This window comes from Lygodium microphyllum, chromosome 19 (assembly GCF_053477565.2).
Source record: "Lygodium microphyllum isolate KBCC chromosome 19, Lygodium_microphyllum_v1.1.10, whole genome shotgun sequence".
Lineage (NCBI taxonomy): Eukaryota > Viridiplantae > Streptophyta > Polypodiopsida > Schizaeales > Lygodiaceae > Lygodium > Lygodium microphyllum.
The window spans coordinates 90954453-90973993 of NC_141153.1; the positions used below are offsets into that span (position 1 = coordinate 90954453).

At 40.4% G+C, this 19541-nt stretch overlaps 1 protein-coding gene across 2 annotated transcripts in view; it reads left to right on the top strand.

The window, feature by feature from the left end:
• Positions 1–3149: 3149 nt before the first annotated feature.
• The window catches only part of PTAC4 (plastid transcriptionally active 4), a 69886-nt gene continuing 53494 nt past the window's right edge, over positions 3150–19541 (top strand). Inside the window, exons 1-2 of one of the 2 annotated variants that reach the window (XM_087700428.1) lie at positions 3254–3391; positions 3481–3553. Coding sequence is in view for 1 of the 2 variants with exons in the window: in XM_087700427.1 (XP_087556553.1) it covers positions 3253–3391 (139 nt within the window). In the remaining variant the exon portion in view is untranslated. Of the gene's footprint in view, positions 3392–3480; positions 3554–19541 lie in introns of both variants that reach the window. The other variant, XM_087700427.1, reaches the window with a different exon arrangement.

Consider the following 19541-nt stretch of genomic DNA (forward strand, 5'->3'; position numbering starts at 1 on the left):
ATTGTATCCATAGGAGCACCATAGAAATGTTTGAGTTGATTAACATGGAATACATTATGAATCTTAGTGGAAGAGGGTAGTTCCAATCTATATGCTAAGTCTCCAATGTGCTTCAGGATCCTATACGGTCTATAGAACCTGTGAGCAAGCTTGTTATTGGATCCATCCTTCAAGGTAGAATAATGAGACTTGGGTACTTTTGACAAAACTAATTTTCCTTCTTGGAACTCTAAGGGTCATCTCTTCTCATCTGCACCTCATATTCTCTCTCTTATGCAGTATTCTCTCTCATCTTTCTCTCTCTCTGGTACTCTCTAGGGAGAGAGATTAAGCACGAATTACCCCAAAAATTGCACCGTAATTTTCAAATAGTTTGGCCTGCTTGGATAGCACTGATCTTGCACAATGGTTATAAGCTTGAAGCTTGAGAGCTAAAGCAATTGATTCTCAACTTAGATTAAGTCTGTAGGCTCAAATTTGTGTGGTAAGAAGAGATCTTGGCTAGAAACTCCATGGAACTTGTAGAAAAGCTCCAAGAAAGAGAAAAAGAACCCTCTATCAAATTGTTTCCCTTCGAAATTAACTCCTATTTGACCATGTTACCTTCAAAATTGCATGAAAATTTGATGACAACTTGTTATTTTATCCTTCCACCACTATATCTGTCCCAAAGATATCTAGATTTAGTCTTCTTCCAACTAAAGATATCCTACAAGCCATTGCTAGTCACTATCCATGTCTTGTACCTATAGTACTTGTCTGAAATTGGTTTTTATGATGAAAAATTGGACTAAATATGAAGAAAAAGAGGAGAAAAATGGATCAAAGACCAATGCTCTGATACCACTTGTCAAGGAGAGGACTAGAGAGAGAGAGAAAGAGGAGAGAGAATACTACATAAGAGAAAGAAAGAGAGTGATGATGAGAGAGAATGACTGGGAAAGGAGAGAGAAAGACAAAAAAAGAAGAGAAGCCATAGATGCTGTGAGCAAGGTGATGAGGAAAGAGACAATAATGTATTAATGTTCCAAAAAGATGTGAAAATTTACATACCTCTCTCTTTTATACCTATGTCAGTTGGACAAGATATTATTACTATTTCTACACTAAACATCTCTTCTTCCTAGCTTCTTACACTTAGGTAGGTCCTTGGGGTCCCATCGATAACTTTTGGGGGTTTCACCTTAGGTAGGGGCATTGAGCTAGGGAAAGTGACTCCTTTGCCTGGGATTTTTTTTGAGATCCCAAAGCGGAGAAATCCTTAGTTGGATGGTGAAGGCTGTGGTGGTTGATCTTTGCTTTGAATTTGACTTCTTGCATTTTGGCATCATTGAAGAATTGGATCCCGTTCACAAATTTCTTCTCTCCTTTTGAGTCACTAGGGAGTTTTGAGGGTTGTTCTTTAGCTGAAGTCTAAAACTAGGTTGGGCATGCCTATCTATTGTGGTTGGGCTTTGAATTGGGGGATTTATTGGAGGGACTACTCTTCCCTTTTTTCCCTCTAGATTTTTTTGATTGTAATTATTGGCAACCTTGCCAGTCTTCCTCAAACTAGCTAGGATGGGGGACTTTAGAAGGGTCATGCTTCTGTTTATGCTTTCCCCAGTTAGGGTAGTCTCTTAGGAAGTGCCCTTGCTTTAGACATTTGAAGCAGGAATTAAGAAGATTCTTGTGGAGAAACTTCTACATATGAATGACATGGCCTCTAGGGTTTCAAAAGGTGATGACTTCCTTAAGCCTCTTGCTGACATTTAGCTTGACTAGGACCTAAGGGTGACACCAAGGTTTATATTTGATTAGGGCCTTTGTCCAAGTACCTTACTTATTTAGTGGGTAGCTATGGAGCCCAAGCATTGGTAATAGGGTTCTGATAGATCTAGGAATTCAACCTAGATAGGGATGCGGGTGGGTCTCGGTCCATGGGGAGAGAAGTCTAGGGTCCACTTGAAGAGGGTGAGAGGGGAGTTATGATGGATCCATTGCTCGTAGATAGGAGGAGGTTAATCACCATCTATTTGGATTTGAATAGGAAAATGAAGTAGTTGTTTGGGAGATATCTAATAGAAAGGACTCAGATGCCTAAAGGGGTCTAATTGTCCTTGAACCAACAATACAATATTTCAATGGGGAGAGGTGGGGGCCATGGTAGAGGCCTATTAGGGATTTTTCTTGGTAAACAAAAACAATGCCAAGGGTTTCATTAGAGAAGTAAATATAGCATGCACCTCCTATTTCAGAGTCTTCAATTGATCCTCCTATTTCTCGGTTTTAATTAAGAGTTGCTCCTAGAGCCCCTTGTGGAGTCTCCATGACGTTTGCTAGGAGGGCACACAATGCACTTTGACCAGGGGGTGGCTTCCTAGTTTATCCTGCTGGGTCATCCTCCTTGAGGCACCATGTTTTGGGAGCTTTTGGGCTAGGGGTCTAGGTCACGAGGCCTTGCCTTTGCACCTAGCTTGGAGCTCAATAATACCAAAGGTGAATCCACTTGGGCGTTCGCTAGAATCTTGAGCAAAGATGTCAAAAGAGAGGATTACATTGGACAAAGGGGAAGAGAAATGCAGAATATCATGCAAACCTGAGGGAGGCCTATTATTATGCGGAATCAGGAGATTTGTAGGTATAGAGCCAATGAGAGCTAGATCCATGCTTTGAACATTCCAATGAAGATTGGGAGATACCTTGACATGACCTAGGCCTTCGACTTATGGGCGGACGGGTCTATCCAATAGGTCGTAGGCTGTGAAAAGCCAACATTGGCGTGCACCATTGTAGACAAAAAGACATGAGGGGATAGAGTCATACCTGGGGGTAGAGGAGCTGAGTTGATATGTGTACATGGCTATTACCACCCGCAATGGTGTGGTGGGGGGGGGGGGTAGGGCAACACCATTGGCTGACATGTTTGTTCTTTGTGTGGGAGGAACTCGCCACACCTAGCTGCCCACACGACAATGCAAAGCTCAATCCTTCCCATTCGCACCAATGTTCTCTTCCTCATGCATCTAGAAAATAGAAATCTTAATAATGTCAATGAGAAATAATAAATCTCCTTGGAACCAAGATATTTTATTTTGCGGAAATTGGATATTGTTATTGATATTTGATATTAATACATTAGTCAAAATAGACTAGATATAGACCATTTTTTCATTGCTCGACGATCTTGATGAAGTGGATATAAGCCATTTTTTGATTGCTCCGGCATCAGCGTTGGTCTTCGTCGTCTGTCGTCGTCGTCATCATCCACTAATGGCGCTGGCTGCTGTTGCGCCTCCCTGTGCTTTCATGTCGACGAGTGTATCCTCACCTATCCCCACCTCCAAGCGTGTCTCCCTGCAGAGTTCTTTTGTAGCAGTGACGACACATTCCAGCTTCTTCAATGGCGGAGGTGAGTTTCTTTATCGACAATAGCAATATGACAGGACGACGTATTTCCTCAGTCCTCGTGTTACTGAATGTGTTTAAACGGGACAGCAGATGTTTGGTAATTTGTGAGCGCATGCAATAGAGCACATTCACGAGACACATTCCAGCTTCATCAATGGCTGAGGTGAGTTTCTTTATCGACAGCAGGAATATGACAGTACAACGTATTCTCAGTCCTCGAGTCATCAACGGGACAACGTATTCTGTGTATGTGTGTGTAATGAAGCAGATTCATGGCATCCATGTGATGGCATGTAGTCTGTGAGTCTGTCTAATAGAGGAGGTCACGAGAGCCATATCGGTGCACACATAGACGAACGAGGGAGCATGGCAAGTAGATCAGTTTCTGCAGTTGTCATATGGTTAAGTTACAAGGTTTAGTCCTGATGTTATGAAAATGGTTGGTGCTTCGGCGCTCCTTCGGTGCCATCTCAGGCTTGGACGCTTCATTGTTGGGTCACTTGTTGCAGCTGGAGAAATCCTTGAAGTGACAAAGCCCTTCTTATAACCACCCTCCTAATGCCACGACTATGATGAGGGCACTACGAAAGCCCATCTTAGTCTTCATAAGGCATGTGAACTACCCCTCTACATCTAGCGGAAAGGGAGGCAGATCTGGACATCTTTCTTAGAAGTAGCTATCATTGAGGGTTGAGGCGACCCAACGGGTCGCATAAGCTTGTAAAAGCCTTATATAATGGCATTTTATCATAGAACGAAGGCCCATTTGTGTATCTAACAATGCCTACCACACACACACACACACACACACACACACACACACACACACACATGCACACAAGCATACCATTATGGATGTGCTCTTATGGTGTCCACCATACCCTTGGTTCCGTAACTTTGAAGCCTCACATAGCAATATTTGGTATCAAAGTATTACACTCCTAGGCCTATACATATCACCAACTAATTAGTAGCCACTATTATATCTAGTTCAAACAAGCTGCACTATAACTGTAGCTACTAGTTAGAGGCACAATGGAGTTGGTTCTTCATCCACACTTAACCTTTCTCAAAGCTCTAAACGCAAGCCCAAAGGTCACTCAAGGAACAATCTTCCAAGCACGAAAACCCATGAAGTTGATCTTAGTACGAGTAACATTGAAGGACCCTTTAAGCAAAGGTGTTGTAGTTAGAATCAAACCGTCTCTGATAAATCATATAGAATGTTGGAAGTAAAGGGCGACAGTGCCTACATCGCCTCTGTATTAACTACATTGACAATACTTGTGCATTGTACATTGTAGGTGGTAGGTCCCCATCACTGTCACTTCATTCTTTATTCTTTCGGTAACTAATGAATAAGGGAAGGCCGGTCCCACATTGTGACTATTGGAGTTCCCATATTGCGAGTCTCTCTCTCTCTCTCTCTCTCTCTCTCTTTGTCTCTCTCTCTCTCTCGTTCTCTTGCTCCATCTGCCATAGCTCACACCTCCCTTGCTTTCGGTTGCTTGTGCTCTCACTCGTGCTTCTTTCTTCAACCGGTATTAGAGCCCTTGATCAAAGAGCTTCATCATGATTGCTTCAGCCCAGACTCAACACCTATAGCTCTAAGAGTTGTGGCAGCTATGGTTTCCTCCATTCGAGGTGAGCATTGATCTCTCGCTTCTTCCTTGCTTGTGTGGGCTTCTTCTAGGCCTTGAATAGGCTTGCTTGAGCACTTGGAAGTGCTCCCTCAACCCCATTCCCTTCAGCATTAGTAGCAGCAACAGGGATAGCAAATGGCGTGATTGCGCCAGCAACTCCCTCGTCTCTAATTAGTTCAAGCATCCCCTTCAACGGTATATGCTCATACATTAGTTGGATACTCAGATAGACCTGCTGTATACAGGTTTGGACAGCCTGTAATTCATTCTAACATAGTTTTGCGATGCTTATGCTGCTTGGTTTTGATGCCTGGATGGTTACCTAATGTGACATTAATGTGACATTAAAAGGGATATTTAATGTCACATTAAGGTCATAAGTGGAGAATGTGACATTAAAAGGAATATTTAATGTTACATTAAGGTAAATTTAGGGGAACATGCACGAGAAAGACCGTCCGGGCTCTTGGGCGCCCGAACGGGGTTAAGGGGAGCCTAGAGGTTAAGGGAGTCCAGAAATAGTAGGACTCCAGCAAGTTGACGGCTGGCAAAGAGATAAGCTTGAGGGCCAGCACTTATCTAGGCGTGGCTGGGAGGTGAAGAACACTCGTGCTTCCATCAGTTTCAAGAAATCTATCTCCCGTAATCTAACATTAGTATCAGAGCCACCTCAATTTTACGGGGAGGAAAAAGATAGGAATAAAGATACAATCTTTAATTTCCTCCAAAAATGGGAAGATTTACATAAATTAAAAAATACACCACCACATCTCCAAGCACTGGAGGCCAGTTTAACTTTGGGGCCCAAAGCATATAAGTGGTGGCGAACTTTAAAGGAGGCGAATAAAATACCTGAAACTTGGGCTCAATTTGAATCCGTATTTTTAAAAGAATTTCTTCCTGAAAATGAAATGGAAAGAAATTGGGAAGATTGGGATTATGTCAGACAAAAGGGACGACCCCTACTGACATATCTGGAGGAATATCGTGAGATAATCCTCAAACTGGAAGGAATTGATGAATTCCAAAAAACAAGAGGATTCATTAGGGGACTGGATAAAGCCTGTAAAAAGGAAGTAAAACGGAGTTTACCTAAGACGCTTGAAGAGGCAATTAAATTTGCATTAATTTATGAAGATAGTACACGTCCAGGTACACTCACCAGTCTCACTGATATGGAGCCCAAGTCTAAGGAATTAGAAACCTCAAAATTTGTGGGCAAATTTAAAAGAAAAATGCCATTTTTCAAAGGTAAAAAACAACCTTTTGAAAAGAAACCATATATGAGGCCAAAGCTAAGTCCTGATGACTTTGATAAGGCCAAAAAACAAAAATTGTGTTTTAATTGCCTATCCCCTAACCATGCTGCTTGGAATTGCCCTCAAAAGAAAAAGGGGGAAGATAAAGAAAAGGACAAGGGCAAGGGAAAAGAAAAACAAATCCATGTAGTGCAGACCTTAGAATTAAAGGGCCATGAAAAGTATAAATCTTTAGAGGTCTTGCACATGGATGTACAACATAAGTGTTGTATGTCAACTTCTTTGTGGCAGCCTACCTTTGGGCCACATGATTTACTTAGAGTACATGGATTGATAGCTGGAAAACGGGTTAGAGTCATGATTGATGACTCTGCCACACATAATTTTATTAATTATGCACTTGTCAAAAAATTGAAACTTCCCCAACAAAACAGTGAGCATCAATACGTTGTGCGTATGATGCAAGGCCAAGACAATAAAATATGGGATACAATGGTATCCAATTTGGAAATCGAGATTCAAGGATATAAAGATAAGCTTGATTTCCAAATAATGAACATGGAAAGAGCTGATATTGCTCTAGGGAGGGAGTGGCTATGGGGATTGGAACCATCCTTAAAACGTAGCTATCACCATAATACACTGGAATTTGAAAGGGATGGTAAGATTTTTGTCATTCAAGGTGAACATGAAGTATCTGATAATCCTTTGCTGTGTTCTACTGAAGTTCAGAAGCTGATAAAGAAGGAAGTTTGTGAGGTATATATGTTATGGTCTCTTTCTGTACAGAGTACTTTTACTTTCTGTAATATAAAGCAACAATTTTCTTATGTTTGCGAATTAAATGTAAATAATGAATTGAACAGTTTGTTAGATGATTTTAAAGATGTGTTTCCTTCTGACTTACCAAGTGGCCTTCCACCAGATAGGGGTGAAATAAATCATCCAATTGATATAAATAAGGATACACACCCAATTTCAAAACCACCATATAGGTTAAGTGAAACACAGCATCAAGAAGTTGACAGACAAATTAAGGATTACCTGGATAAAGGGTTTATTCAACCCAGTAATTCACCTTGGGCTTCATCAATTTTATTGGTAAAGAAAAAAGATGGTTCTATGCGACTTTGTGTTGACTATAGAGCACTTAATAAAATAACGGTGAAGAATAAATTTCCTATGCCCAGAATGAAAGATCTTTTTGATCAATTGCAAGGGGCAAAATTCTTCACAAAGATAGACTTAAGATCAGGTTATCACCAAATAAGAATTAAGGCACAAGATATTTCCAAAACGGCATTTCGTACTAGATACGGGCATTATGATTTTTTAGTGATGCCTTTTGGTCTCACTAATGCACCAGCTACTTTTATGAAGCTGATGAATAGCGTTTTACGGCCCTATCTAGGACATTTTGTAGTAGTCTTTTTGGATGATATCTTGATCTTTAGTAAATCAAGAGAAGAACATTTGGAACACTTATTATTAGTATTCCAACTGTTAAGAACACATTCCCTTTATGCGAAGAAAACTAAATGTGAATTCTTTGCACAACAGGTCAAATATTTAGGGCATATAATCTCGAAAGAGGGAATCAACATGGATCCAGAAAAAGTAAGGGCAATTACTGAATGGCCACCTCCACGGAACCTGGAAGAGCTGCAGATCTTCCTAGGTTTATCTGGATTTTATCGTAGATTCATTCAAGATTATGCCAAAATAGCTGTTCCAATGACAGACCAACTTAAAGGGAAAGGGAAAAGTTTTAATTGGGGAACAGACCAAAATGAAAGTTTTCAAAAACTTAAGGTAGCTATTGCTACAGCTCCAGTATTATTAATAGTGGATCCCAATAAACCATTTGTGGTTGAAGCTGATGCCAGTGACAAGGCAATAGGCACGGTCTTATTACAAGAAGGTCGACCAGTTGCTTTTGAAAGCAAAAAATTAGATCGTGCAAAACAGAATTATTCTGTTTATGAGAGGGAGCTGTATGCAATAGTACATGCAATGAAGAAATGGAGGCATTATTTGTATGGTGCCAAACTTTTGATCCTATCGGATCATGAAAGCATTAAGTGGCTTAATGATCAACCAGATTTACATGGGCGTAAAGCCAGATGGGCCGAACTCCTCCAAGAGTTCGACTATGAAATAAGATATAGAAAAGGAAAGTATAATATAGTAGCTGATGCACTCAGCAGAATGCCCATCATTAATGAATTGAGTTTTACTCAGTTCACTTCCAGCTTGCTTGAATCTTTAAAAGGGAAATGCCAGGTTGATCCGGCATATTCCAACATATGGGAAGCAATAAAAAATGGGGATCCAAATGAAAGTGCTTCTACTGAGGAAGGAATATCTGAGGATGTTCAACTAGGAAATGGAGCATCAGGGGTTGCTCAAACTGGATTCAAGTGGAAGAATTTTACCATTGATAATGGTTATTTACTCTACAAGGGTAGGGTATGTGTCCCGAAAGATATAGAAATAAGGCGCCAGATACTCTTTGAGTGTCACGATACCCCTAGTGCGGGACATCCAGGAGTTAATAAGACTTATAGTCTTATTAAAAGGCAGTTCTATTGGCCTGGAATGAATAAGGACGTCCTTGACTATGTGGTCAAATGTAATAAATGCCAGGTTAATAAAGCTGAAAAATTAAAAATGGGAGGACTTCTCCATCCATTAGAAATTCCTTCGGGAAAATGGGAGAGTATCTCCATGGATTTTATTGTTGCTTTACCTAGAACACAGAGGGGGCACGACTCTGTGTGGGTAATTGTGGATAGGTTAACCAAAATGGCTAGGTTTATTCCAACTTCAACTGATGTTAAAACACCAGAATTGGCTAGATTGTTCGTAGAGAACATATACCGATTGTATGGCCTTCCGGCAAATATAGTTTCTGATCGGGATAGAAAATTTGATAGCCATTTTTGGCGTGCGGTATTTAGGAAATTGGATACTAAACTCAGCATGAGTACGGCGGATCATCCGCAAACAGATGGGCAAACTGAAAGGGTTAACCAAATTCTTGAAGATATGCTTAGGGCATATGTAAGTAAAAGGCAAACTAATTGGGAAGAGTATTTACCGATAGCAGAGTTTGCATATAACAGTGCCAAACACTCTTCCACTGGATATAGTCCATTTATGTTGATGTATGGGTTTCAGCCCAGAGCTCCTTTTGCAGTAGGACTGCATAAGGAAAAGGTTCAGGCAGCTAAAGACTTTTTGGAGGATATGAATAATATGTTAAAATTTGCTCAAGAAAATATTAAAAAGGCTCAAAGTCGAGCTAGAGCATATGCAGATCCTCACCGAAGAGACATCTCCTTTGAAGAAGGAGAATTGGTCTATCTTAAGGTGCCTGAACAAACTAAAACTATGAAAAAGGGACATTGTCCAAAGCTTTCACCAAGGTATTGTGGTCCTTTCATAATACTTAAAAGGGTGGGAGAATTGGCTTACAAGCTCCAACTACCTGCTGGTAGTAAAATACATCCAGTTTTTCATGTAAGCAAATTAAGGAAGAAGCTGGGTGATTTGGATAATCTAATCTTAAATGATGATATTGAGGAGTTATTCTATGACCAATCTAATCCACATGAACCAGAAAAAATATTAAATGTTCGTAATAGACGAACGAGGAATACTATTTATCAAGAATGTTTGGTTAAGTGGAAAGATTGTTCAGAGGAAAGCTCAACATGGGAGCGAGTAAGTACTTTAAAGAAAAGGTTTCCCGATTTACAGTTAGACCTTCCAAATATCGTTTTCGAGGACGAAAACGATTTTTAAGGGGAAGGAAATGTGACATTAATGTGACATTAAAAGGGATATTTAATGTCACATTAAGGTCATAAGTGGAGAATGTGACATTAAAAGGAATATTTAATGTTACATTAAGGTAAATTTAGGGGAACATGCACGAGAAAGACCGTCCGGGCTCTTGGGCGCCCGAACGGGGTTAAGGGGAGCCTAGAGGTTAAGGGAGTCCAGAAATAGTAGGACTCCAGCAAGTTGACGGCTGGCAAAGAGATAAGCTTGAGGGCCAGCACTTATCTAGGCGTGGCTGGGAGGTGAAGAACACTCGTGCTTCCATCAGTTTCAAGAAATCTATCTCCCGTAATCTAACACCTAATGCTTGGGAGTGCCTTGTGGATTGGATTGAGCTCGAATAGCTTAGTTTAGTTTTGACAGGTCTTTTTCATGTTGTAACATAGTGGGCAGCAAGTTACTTGCTTGTGAAGTGTCTTTTCTTCATAACCTAAAGCTTACTTATGATTCTATTCATGCCCATTAGTACTAGGTTCAGTGCTAGATGCTTGGTAAATGTCTTGGGAATGTTTTGTGGATTCATTGAGCTGATTAAAGTTCAGATTTCAGAGGCCATTTTACTGCTGTACACAGTGGGTAGCAAGCACTTATTTGGGACAAGGCTATGCCTATTATGCTTTGAAGCTATACGGGTACACCACTTGGATGTATCAGTGTTTATCATTCATGTATGTATCCCGGTGTGTCTATGGTGACATTTGAGCATCATATTTGAGCTTGGTTACATGTATTGGAGCTTTGTCAGTTTCTATGGTGATGATCATTCACTTTTATGGGCTTGAAGATGTTATTGGGTTTTATGCTCCCGACTATCTACTTGATTTATCCTAGATGCTTAGATGCCATGTATATGATCTATTGAGCTTGTTTTACTCAGTTGGCATTCAATTTTGCTCCAATGGGAGTTACTTTGAACTACTTGGATACTTTGCATTTAAGCAGAGCTTTGGATTTATGTAGTTGAGCCTAGTCTATTGAGATAGTGGGACTCATTGAAATATGTACATGCTTTCTTGATGCTTTTTGGATGCAATTACCTTTTAGTGGGTTGATTTGATTCATGTTTTGGACATTGGCACTTTTCTCTGTCAATGTGATGTCAGTGATGTATACACACTGCTTTGCTATGTATTGAGCTTCATTACCCTTGCTTAGTCGGTTGTGCATTTGGTAGTTTTCTTTTATTCCTCCTGAGACCTACTATATGCATGATGTCTATGTCTATTGGATGTATAGCTTATTAACACATTGAGGTGTGTCAAATCTTGGTACCGGTTGTATGCATCCTCACTGCTAGTTGCGTTTACATATCCCATTTGTTGCCCGATATACCTAGCAATGGAAGCTTGGCTTTTCTTGGTTATTACTCACCATTGGTGTTGGATTTATTACTGCATCTATTATAGCAGCGTTGTAATTGCAGGTTTACACATTATTTATGAGAGCAGATGCATTGATTTGACCATTTCTTACTGATATTTAGTGGATAGTCCTCGACTTTAGTATTTTCTTCTGTTTAGACCTTGTCTTAATTTTGATTTGGGGCTAATTTGCAGTTATTTACAATAGCCCATCTTCTTGTACTGTGCTTTCATTTGTTGGCATGATGGCTGGTGGATCAAGATAGTGCTATCTTTGACAAATTGGATGTCACTAACTATAGCTATTGGAAGGCATAGATATGGTAAGTTTTGGTGCAGAAATTGCAGATTAAGCCATTGAGACATGAGGGTGTAAAGGTTGAACACGTTGATCCAGAGGATTGGGGTGAATTGGATGAGTTATGTAATTCTACAATCATTTTGTCACTCTCTACGCATATTTTCTATAATGTTGTCTTTGAAGGGCAGACCACGTGGAAGTTATGGGACAAGATTTATAATATCTATGACAAGCAAAGCCTTGTCTCTTAGATGTATTGGTTAAAGCAACTCATGGACCTCCATATAAAGGGGGGGACTTCCATGTCCGTCCACTTAAATGAGTTTCATGCTATTTTCAGCCAGTTGTCTTCGGAGGGGATTGACTTTAAAGAGAATATTTCATCATTGTTCTTGCTAGTTACATTGCTTGAATCAGAGGCCACATTCCATATTGCTATGTGTGCAAATATGCTTGTTGTTGGGCTAAAATTTCAAGATACAAAGGGTGCATTATGGAATGAAGAAATTAATAGAAAGAATGTTAATACTTCCTATCGCTCTTATGCTTTGACAGTCAGAGGCATTAATGTTAAGAATGGTAACAATCGTCGTAGGCAAGATACTCAGAAGGTTTGTTCTCAGTTACGTGGATAGTTTCGCAATAAGTCCTGTGGCCATAAGTATGCATTGTGGGAAGTAGGGTTATTTTCGGTTGCAATGCCATAAAATGCACAATGACAAGCTCAAGGAAAAGGGAAAGGACAAAGTGCAAGAAAATAATGATAATCATAGCATTGTCTCCAGTAAGTCTAGCGTCAAGATTAAAGAGATTAATGTAGTGTAGACTAATTCGAATGATGATTACATCCTTGCAGCATTGTCTCTTGATGTTTTACTGTTGATTGATACCTTTGCTTATGCTCAGTGTTGGCTTATTGATTTAGGAGCTTTATTTTATGTTATCCCTTATCTAGAGTGGTTCCATTCCTTTCATAGCATGACCAGATTTGTTAGATTGGGTAATGACTTGGCATTGGATATTGTTGGTATTAGAGATGTACAACTACAATTTGCTTCAACCAACATCTTTACTTTGTATAATATAGGCCATGTTCCTGTTTTGACGAAAAGTCTATTTTGCACTGGACAGTTGGATGAAGGATACTTTGTTTTTTTTGGTGATTTCTCATGGAAGATTACTTGTGAAATCTTGTTCTTGTATAAGGTTCCAAGTTTGGTACTCTTTATTCCTTACTTGTATTTGGGTCTATCGTCCATGTTTTGATAGTGACTGTAGTATCACATGTATCGTTATGGCATCATTGCCTTGGGCACATGTCATTAAAGAATATGATAATGCTTATCCGTTTGCAATATCTTATGCCTTTGACTATAAATATTTTGATTCTTATAATCACTGTCTTTATAGCAGGTAGATACATAGCTCATATAAGAGGTTTGGCATTATGCGCATGTTGAGCCTTTGGCTCTTGTTCATTTTGATGTTTATGGACCTATGTCTTATTAGTTGTTAGGTGGTGCAAGGTATTTTGTTACTTTCATTTATGATTACTTATATAAGTTTTGGGCATATCCCATAAAGTAAAAATTAGAAGTATTGGCTACATTTCAGTGTTGGCTTGCTCTTATTGAGAATCAATCTAGGTATAGGTTGAAATGCCTACGATTGGACAGTGGAGATGAGTATGTATCTAAAGCCTTTGAGCAATTTTGTGATGAGAGGGGCTTTAAACGTCAGTTGATTGCTCCATATATCCCATCCTAGATGGTATGAAGTGCATAAATAAGACGATTCAAGAGAGTCCGTAGTATGCTTAGCTAGGTAGGCTTACCGCAATACTTCTAGATTGAGGCAATCACAACTGTCATACATTTGATTAATTGATTCCCATGCATTGCTCTTGACTATCATATTGTAGAGGAGGCATGGTTTGGAAAACCTTCATCATATGTTTATTTGCGTATCTTTAGTTGTGAGGTTTTCTGCTACGTTTTCAAGGACAAGCACAATAAGCTGAATCCTAAGTTAGTTAAATGTATCTTTCTTGGTTATGGGGATGTAGGTGAGATGGGCTATCGCCTATGGGTTCCGCATGATCAGGTCATCTGCAACCATGATGTTGTTTTCCATGAGAAAAAAATGCATAAGCAGCATGGGCAGGTAGTTGAGGTACATAGGGAGATATTTCAAAAGGAGCCTCTTGCTTTCGTACAACTAGCTAGATAGTGTGTAGTAGCACTGATGCTCTAGTGGCCCTTGACCATGATGTTCGATAGGATATATAGGCCCCATAGCCTATGTTGAGGTGGTCTACTAGAGATAGACATCAGCCTGATGGGTTTGTATCCGTCATGGATTATGTTATGATAGCAAATGTTAGGGAGCCTCTTACTTATGATAAGGCCATGCATAGAGGTGATAGTCACTCTTGGAGAGGGCTATATAGTTAGAGTATGACTCATTGCAAAAAGATCATATGTGGGATTTGGTTCCTTTGCCTAATGAAAAGCGCGTTTTGCTATGTAAATTGGTGTACAAGTTGAAGAGTACCCTTAGATACCTTAAGTCAACGTATAATGCCAGATTGGTTACTACAAGTTTTAAGCAAGAGCATGGTGTTGATTTTAATGAAGGCTTTTCTCATATAGTCAAGATGACTACTCTATACTTGGTATTGGCTTTGGTTTTGCAGTTAGGACCTTCATTAGATGGATGTAAAGATGGCTTTCTTATATGCTAACTTGCATGATGAGATTTATATGTAGTAGCCAAAGGGCTTTGAGAAAAAATGTAGAGAACACCAAGTGTGCAAGTTTGAGAAAGAGCTTTTATGGCCTTAAGCAAGCACCTAAGGAATTGGTACCATAAGTTTGATGCTTTTATGCATTCATATGGATATAATCACAGTGATATGGATCCTTGTTTATACACAAAGAAGGCCCGGGATGGTAGCCTTATGATTTTGGTACTCTATGTGGATGATATGTTGATTGTTGGGAGAGCTCATGATTGTCTGGATGCCTTGAAAAGTCAGCTCAAGAAGAGCTTTGAGATGAAGGACATGGGACATGCCTCACATATTCTTGGGATATGCATCACACACAATCACTCTAAGGGGCTCCTTTACTTATCTTAGGAGTACATCTGGAAGGTCCTTAAGCGATTTCATATGTAGGATGTTAAGTCTATTGATTGTCATTTGCCTTCTCATGTGAAGGTTGGTTAGGCTGATTGTCCACAGTTTGATGAATAGAAGGCAGAGATGGCCAAGATCCCTTATACATTGGTAGTGGGCAGTTTGATTTATGCCATGATAGCTACTCATCTTGACATAGCATTTGCAGTGGGATTTGTGGCATGGTATATGGCTACACTTGGTAGGCGGCATTGGGATGCTGTGAAGGGTATCATAAAGTACCTTAAGGGCTTTGCAAATATGTGCATATGTTATGGTTGGCCAGGATACAGGAGTTGTGGGGTACACTGACTTTGGTTATATAGGACATGTTGATAGTAGGAAGTCCACCTCAGGCTATGTTTTCATTTTCGTGTTGGAGGTGCTATTTCTTGGATGTCGCAGAGAGAAGCAGAGAGAGAGAAAGAGTGGGGTAAAAGATGAAGAAAGAATATTGCATCGATTGAAGAAGAATGCTGATATAATGGGGATGGATTGATTAGTTCTTGCACTCAGCCCATAGTATCAATGAGGGCACCAGATTAGGCTAATGACGATGGAAGCACCAAGCACGGAGTGTCGGAGTGCGTACTTGCAAACAGAAGATTGAAGATTGAAGAGTATGTGTCTGCCAAGTGGGAGAGGTTGGCTATAAATAGCCATAAATGTCCAAATTTGGTTGACCTGTGCTTGTAGGTGCCCAAAAAGCTAACCGACCGGTATTAAATGTTAGGTAGTAAAGAAGATGCTAAAAAAAAAAGAGAAGGCCTCGAAAAAATCCCAGATGACAATGACAATGTCCACCAGGGAGAGGCAAAGTATAAAAAGCAGAAACTGGCCTAAGAATGTACACAAGAAGTCGACAACTGAAGAAAATGCACCTAAACTGTCAGAGCTCCTATGACTTTGTTAGATTTTGACAGGAGCTCACAAGTAGAAGATGATAGATTGACATGACTAATATAGGTAGGGTAATACCCCCTCTTAGATCTTGGGAGTGTTTGAAGACCCAACAATCTCATGTGATGAAGCATAGAAGCCTTGGGTAAAGGCTTCGTGAAGAGATCCGTTGCGTTGTCTGCTGTGGAATAGTAGACCATTGTCAACTTGGAATCCATGATCCGCTCTCGAACATAGTGATACCAGACCTCTATGTGCTTTGTGTGAGCGTGAAACATAGGGTTCTTCACCTGTGGACAAATGTTCTATGCTGATACAAATATGCAAGCTTCTTTCACACTTCCGTTGTGGTCTTCAACCTGCGAACATGCACAAGGACAGAACCTTGCAAACTCATAAAGAAAAAGGATGAGGCTTGAGAGTTGAGCCAATCCCACAAGGCTGCTCGGTCCATAGATGTCCCATCTGTTGGATTCTCCTTAGGATGGGGGATAGAATTAGAAAACAGAGGCCAAAAATTGAAGTTGTTGAGTATGCACTCCACCATACACAACCACAACAAATATTTGGAACCATTGAGTTTGTCTTCTTTGGGTAATGAAGGTAAGACGACAGACACATGCATTGAGGGTATCAAGGACGACATCTTCACTTTGGATGGAGTCCTCTGTGTGGCAGATGAATAAAAGAGGGATGGGAGTCTCCTCTCGTTGACGATAATTGTGTCTTTGCTCAGAGGAGTGTGTGGAAAGAAGCTCATTCTCTGAGTTATCAAAGCGCATAAATTGATATGACATCTTTGATCCTGCAATCACCCAAAAAGCTGTGTTTGGATGGAAACTGTGCGGGAGACAAAAGGCAGTCACCTACAATGTTTGTAGATGTGTCGTCTATCTGTAGAGAGCCGTCGCGTGCTACGAAAAAAGGAGTCACTTGCACCAGAGCTGTTGCTTGCACGAGGAAGTAGTCGCCTATACCAAGGAGTAGGTCCCTACGGCAACAAATTTGCGTTTTCAGAAAAATGCAAGAAGGGGCTGACTGTTGCGTGGTTGTCACCTTGCCTTGGGTGATGTAACCTAGCCTCTAGGGGACGTCGCTTGGTTGCCACCAATAAGGGCGATTGGGCACAAAACCACCAATAGGGGCTGCGTTTGCAACAAATGCAAGCTGAAAATCTGTGTTTTGTGATCAAGGCTGCTCCTCCGCGAAAAACACTTGTTCCTATGTGAAAATCTATAGACTGTGCCCTCACTTAGGTGATGATACCATGTGAGAGTGCAACAAAAGAGAAACACACACATAGAGAGAAGCAAAGGGAGAGAGAGAGAGAAGCAGAAGATGAAGGAAGAATATTGCATTGATTGAAGAAGATTGCTGATACAATGGGGGGGTTGATCAGTCCTTGCACATAGCCCATGACATCAGTGGGGGCAGTAGATCAAGTTGATGATGATGGCAGCACCAAGAATAGAGTGTTGGATTGTGCACTTGCAAACGAAAGGTTGAAGAGTGAACAGTGTGTGGCTGCCAAGTGGGGGGGGGAGGGGGGATGGGCTATAAATAGCCACAAATGCCCAAATCTGGCCAACCTGCACTTGTAGGTGCCCAAAAAGCCGACTGACCAACATTAAATGCTGGTCACACTAAAAAATACCAAAAAAAGGAGGAGAGGCCTTGAAAAAATCCTAGATGGCAATGACAATGTTCGCTAGGTAAAGGCACATGAATGCCAAAAAAAGAAGAAGGAAAGGCTCAGGAATGTATACAGGAAGCTAACAACTGAAGAAAATCCACCTAAATTGCTAGAGCTCATATGTCTTCATTAGACTTTGATAGGAGCTCACAACCAGGAGATAACAGACTAACATGACTAACATAGGTAGGCTAACAGCTAAAGCTTGGAAACAATGGAACTCAATGTTCTTAACAGTTAGTTGGGAGAGGAACTAGGTCATCATATAGAGGGCAGTAGGTTGTGCTCACTGTGAGCAATCACTAAATTGGTTTGAGAGTCTATGACCTCGATTGTGGTCGTAGCAAAGAATTTTGCTCACCCTAATGAACAGAATTGCTAAATGGATAAAAGGTTCACTAAAACCAGTTTTCCTTCTGTGGATGGGTGGTAAATCCCTGATTACAACTTAATTACAGCAGCAAATAATAAATGCAAATCTGAAAAATAAAAATTTACCTAGTGATCTTGGACAATGCACACCCGATTGGCCCCAAAATAAGCACTCCTTTCGTTATTTCTTTAGCTTTATTGAAGAAGAAGTCGATTTACAATGGGATTTTCCCAATCCCCTGGCAATCCAAACTCCCCTTGCTGTCCAAAGTGACCAGCAAGTCTTCAATTTGTTTTGCCCCTTGATTCGAGTACTAAATTGGCCTTCACCCACTTCATAGACGATGGAAATGCCCCAAATTCAATGGCTGGCTAGTCCTCCACTTGAATTCAACTGAAATTCACCTTCAGCCCTGAAAAATCCAAGTCTTGGAGCTTCCAATTTTGGGCATGCTTCCCAAGGCTGTTGCTAAACCCTAATCTCTGCGGTAAATTAGGGTTTACAGGAGAGAAATTTGCAATTTCTTAGCCTCTAAGGGTCCAAATGCTGAGATATTCGGCGCAAGGCTGTGAAATGGCTGGAGAGAGAAAATTTAGAGTTTTGACGCGAAGAATGATCGAAAATCAGTCAAATGCAGCTGCTGCCTTGTCACAACAGCATTAAATGCTGTCGCTTACAGCTGAGACATCCAAATCAGCTATCATACGTCACCTTGTACCTGGATGTAATCGCCCAGCTATGGAGGGTCCGAATCTGCAATTGCCTCCTCAAAACTTACTTGTGATTGGCTGCAATGGTTGAAAATAGGGTGGCCATGGCTACTCACAGCTCTTTCACATTTGCTACAGCAAGAATGATCTCGTTTTTCCTCTTCTTCAGTCTTTTACCAGCCTGTATGGGCAAGTTTGCAAAGTGGCAGCCTTCCCAAATGGTTTTTTCAACATTATCCATTATTAAATATTAATTTTCAGCCTTTAATTACTGAAAATTAATCTAGAATTATTTCAGTGCCCAAAAAAATAATATGACTGGTCAATAATTAAATTGGCTAGGCATCTTCCAGTCCCAAGTCTCTCTGTGTCATCTTTGACCATTAGATCGGCGTTAGGTACCATTATACGCCATATTTCTAGTGTCATCTACTGACACTTATGGCCAAATGAATGACCTAGGCCAACAATTGACACCAAATACCACCAAGTACCTGTGCATCATAACTTATAGCAAATTTTGCTTTTGACATCCTGTGATTTTCTCAGGTCCCAGGCTCGTAAATTTACCTATTTGCACCTCACATGTGCAACATTTACTTAATCATGTGATAAAAAATTAATCCATATGTTAAGTGAGGTTTCAAAAATATATGTCCTCATGACATTCACCCCAAATTGGGGGCATAGTGCACATTGTCTAGTGAAGTTAGATCTTGACTCTTGTTAGTATCAAATTTGATGCAACCTCGACCATGGATCTTGATTGATGAGTCGTTGCCTTATTGGACATTCATGTGATGAGTGGTTCCACTATCCGCAATCTAAAGAGGTGTAGATGTGCTCGGTCGGGTAGAGTGGGCCTTTGTGGTTGCCTCGTTAGGAGT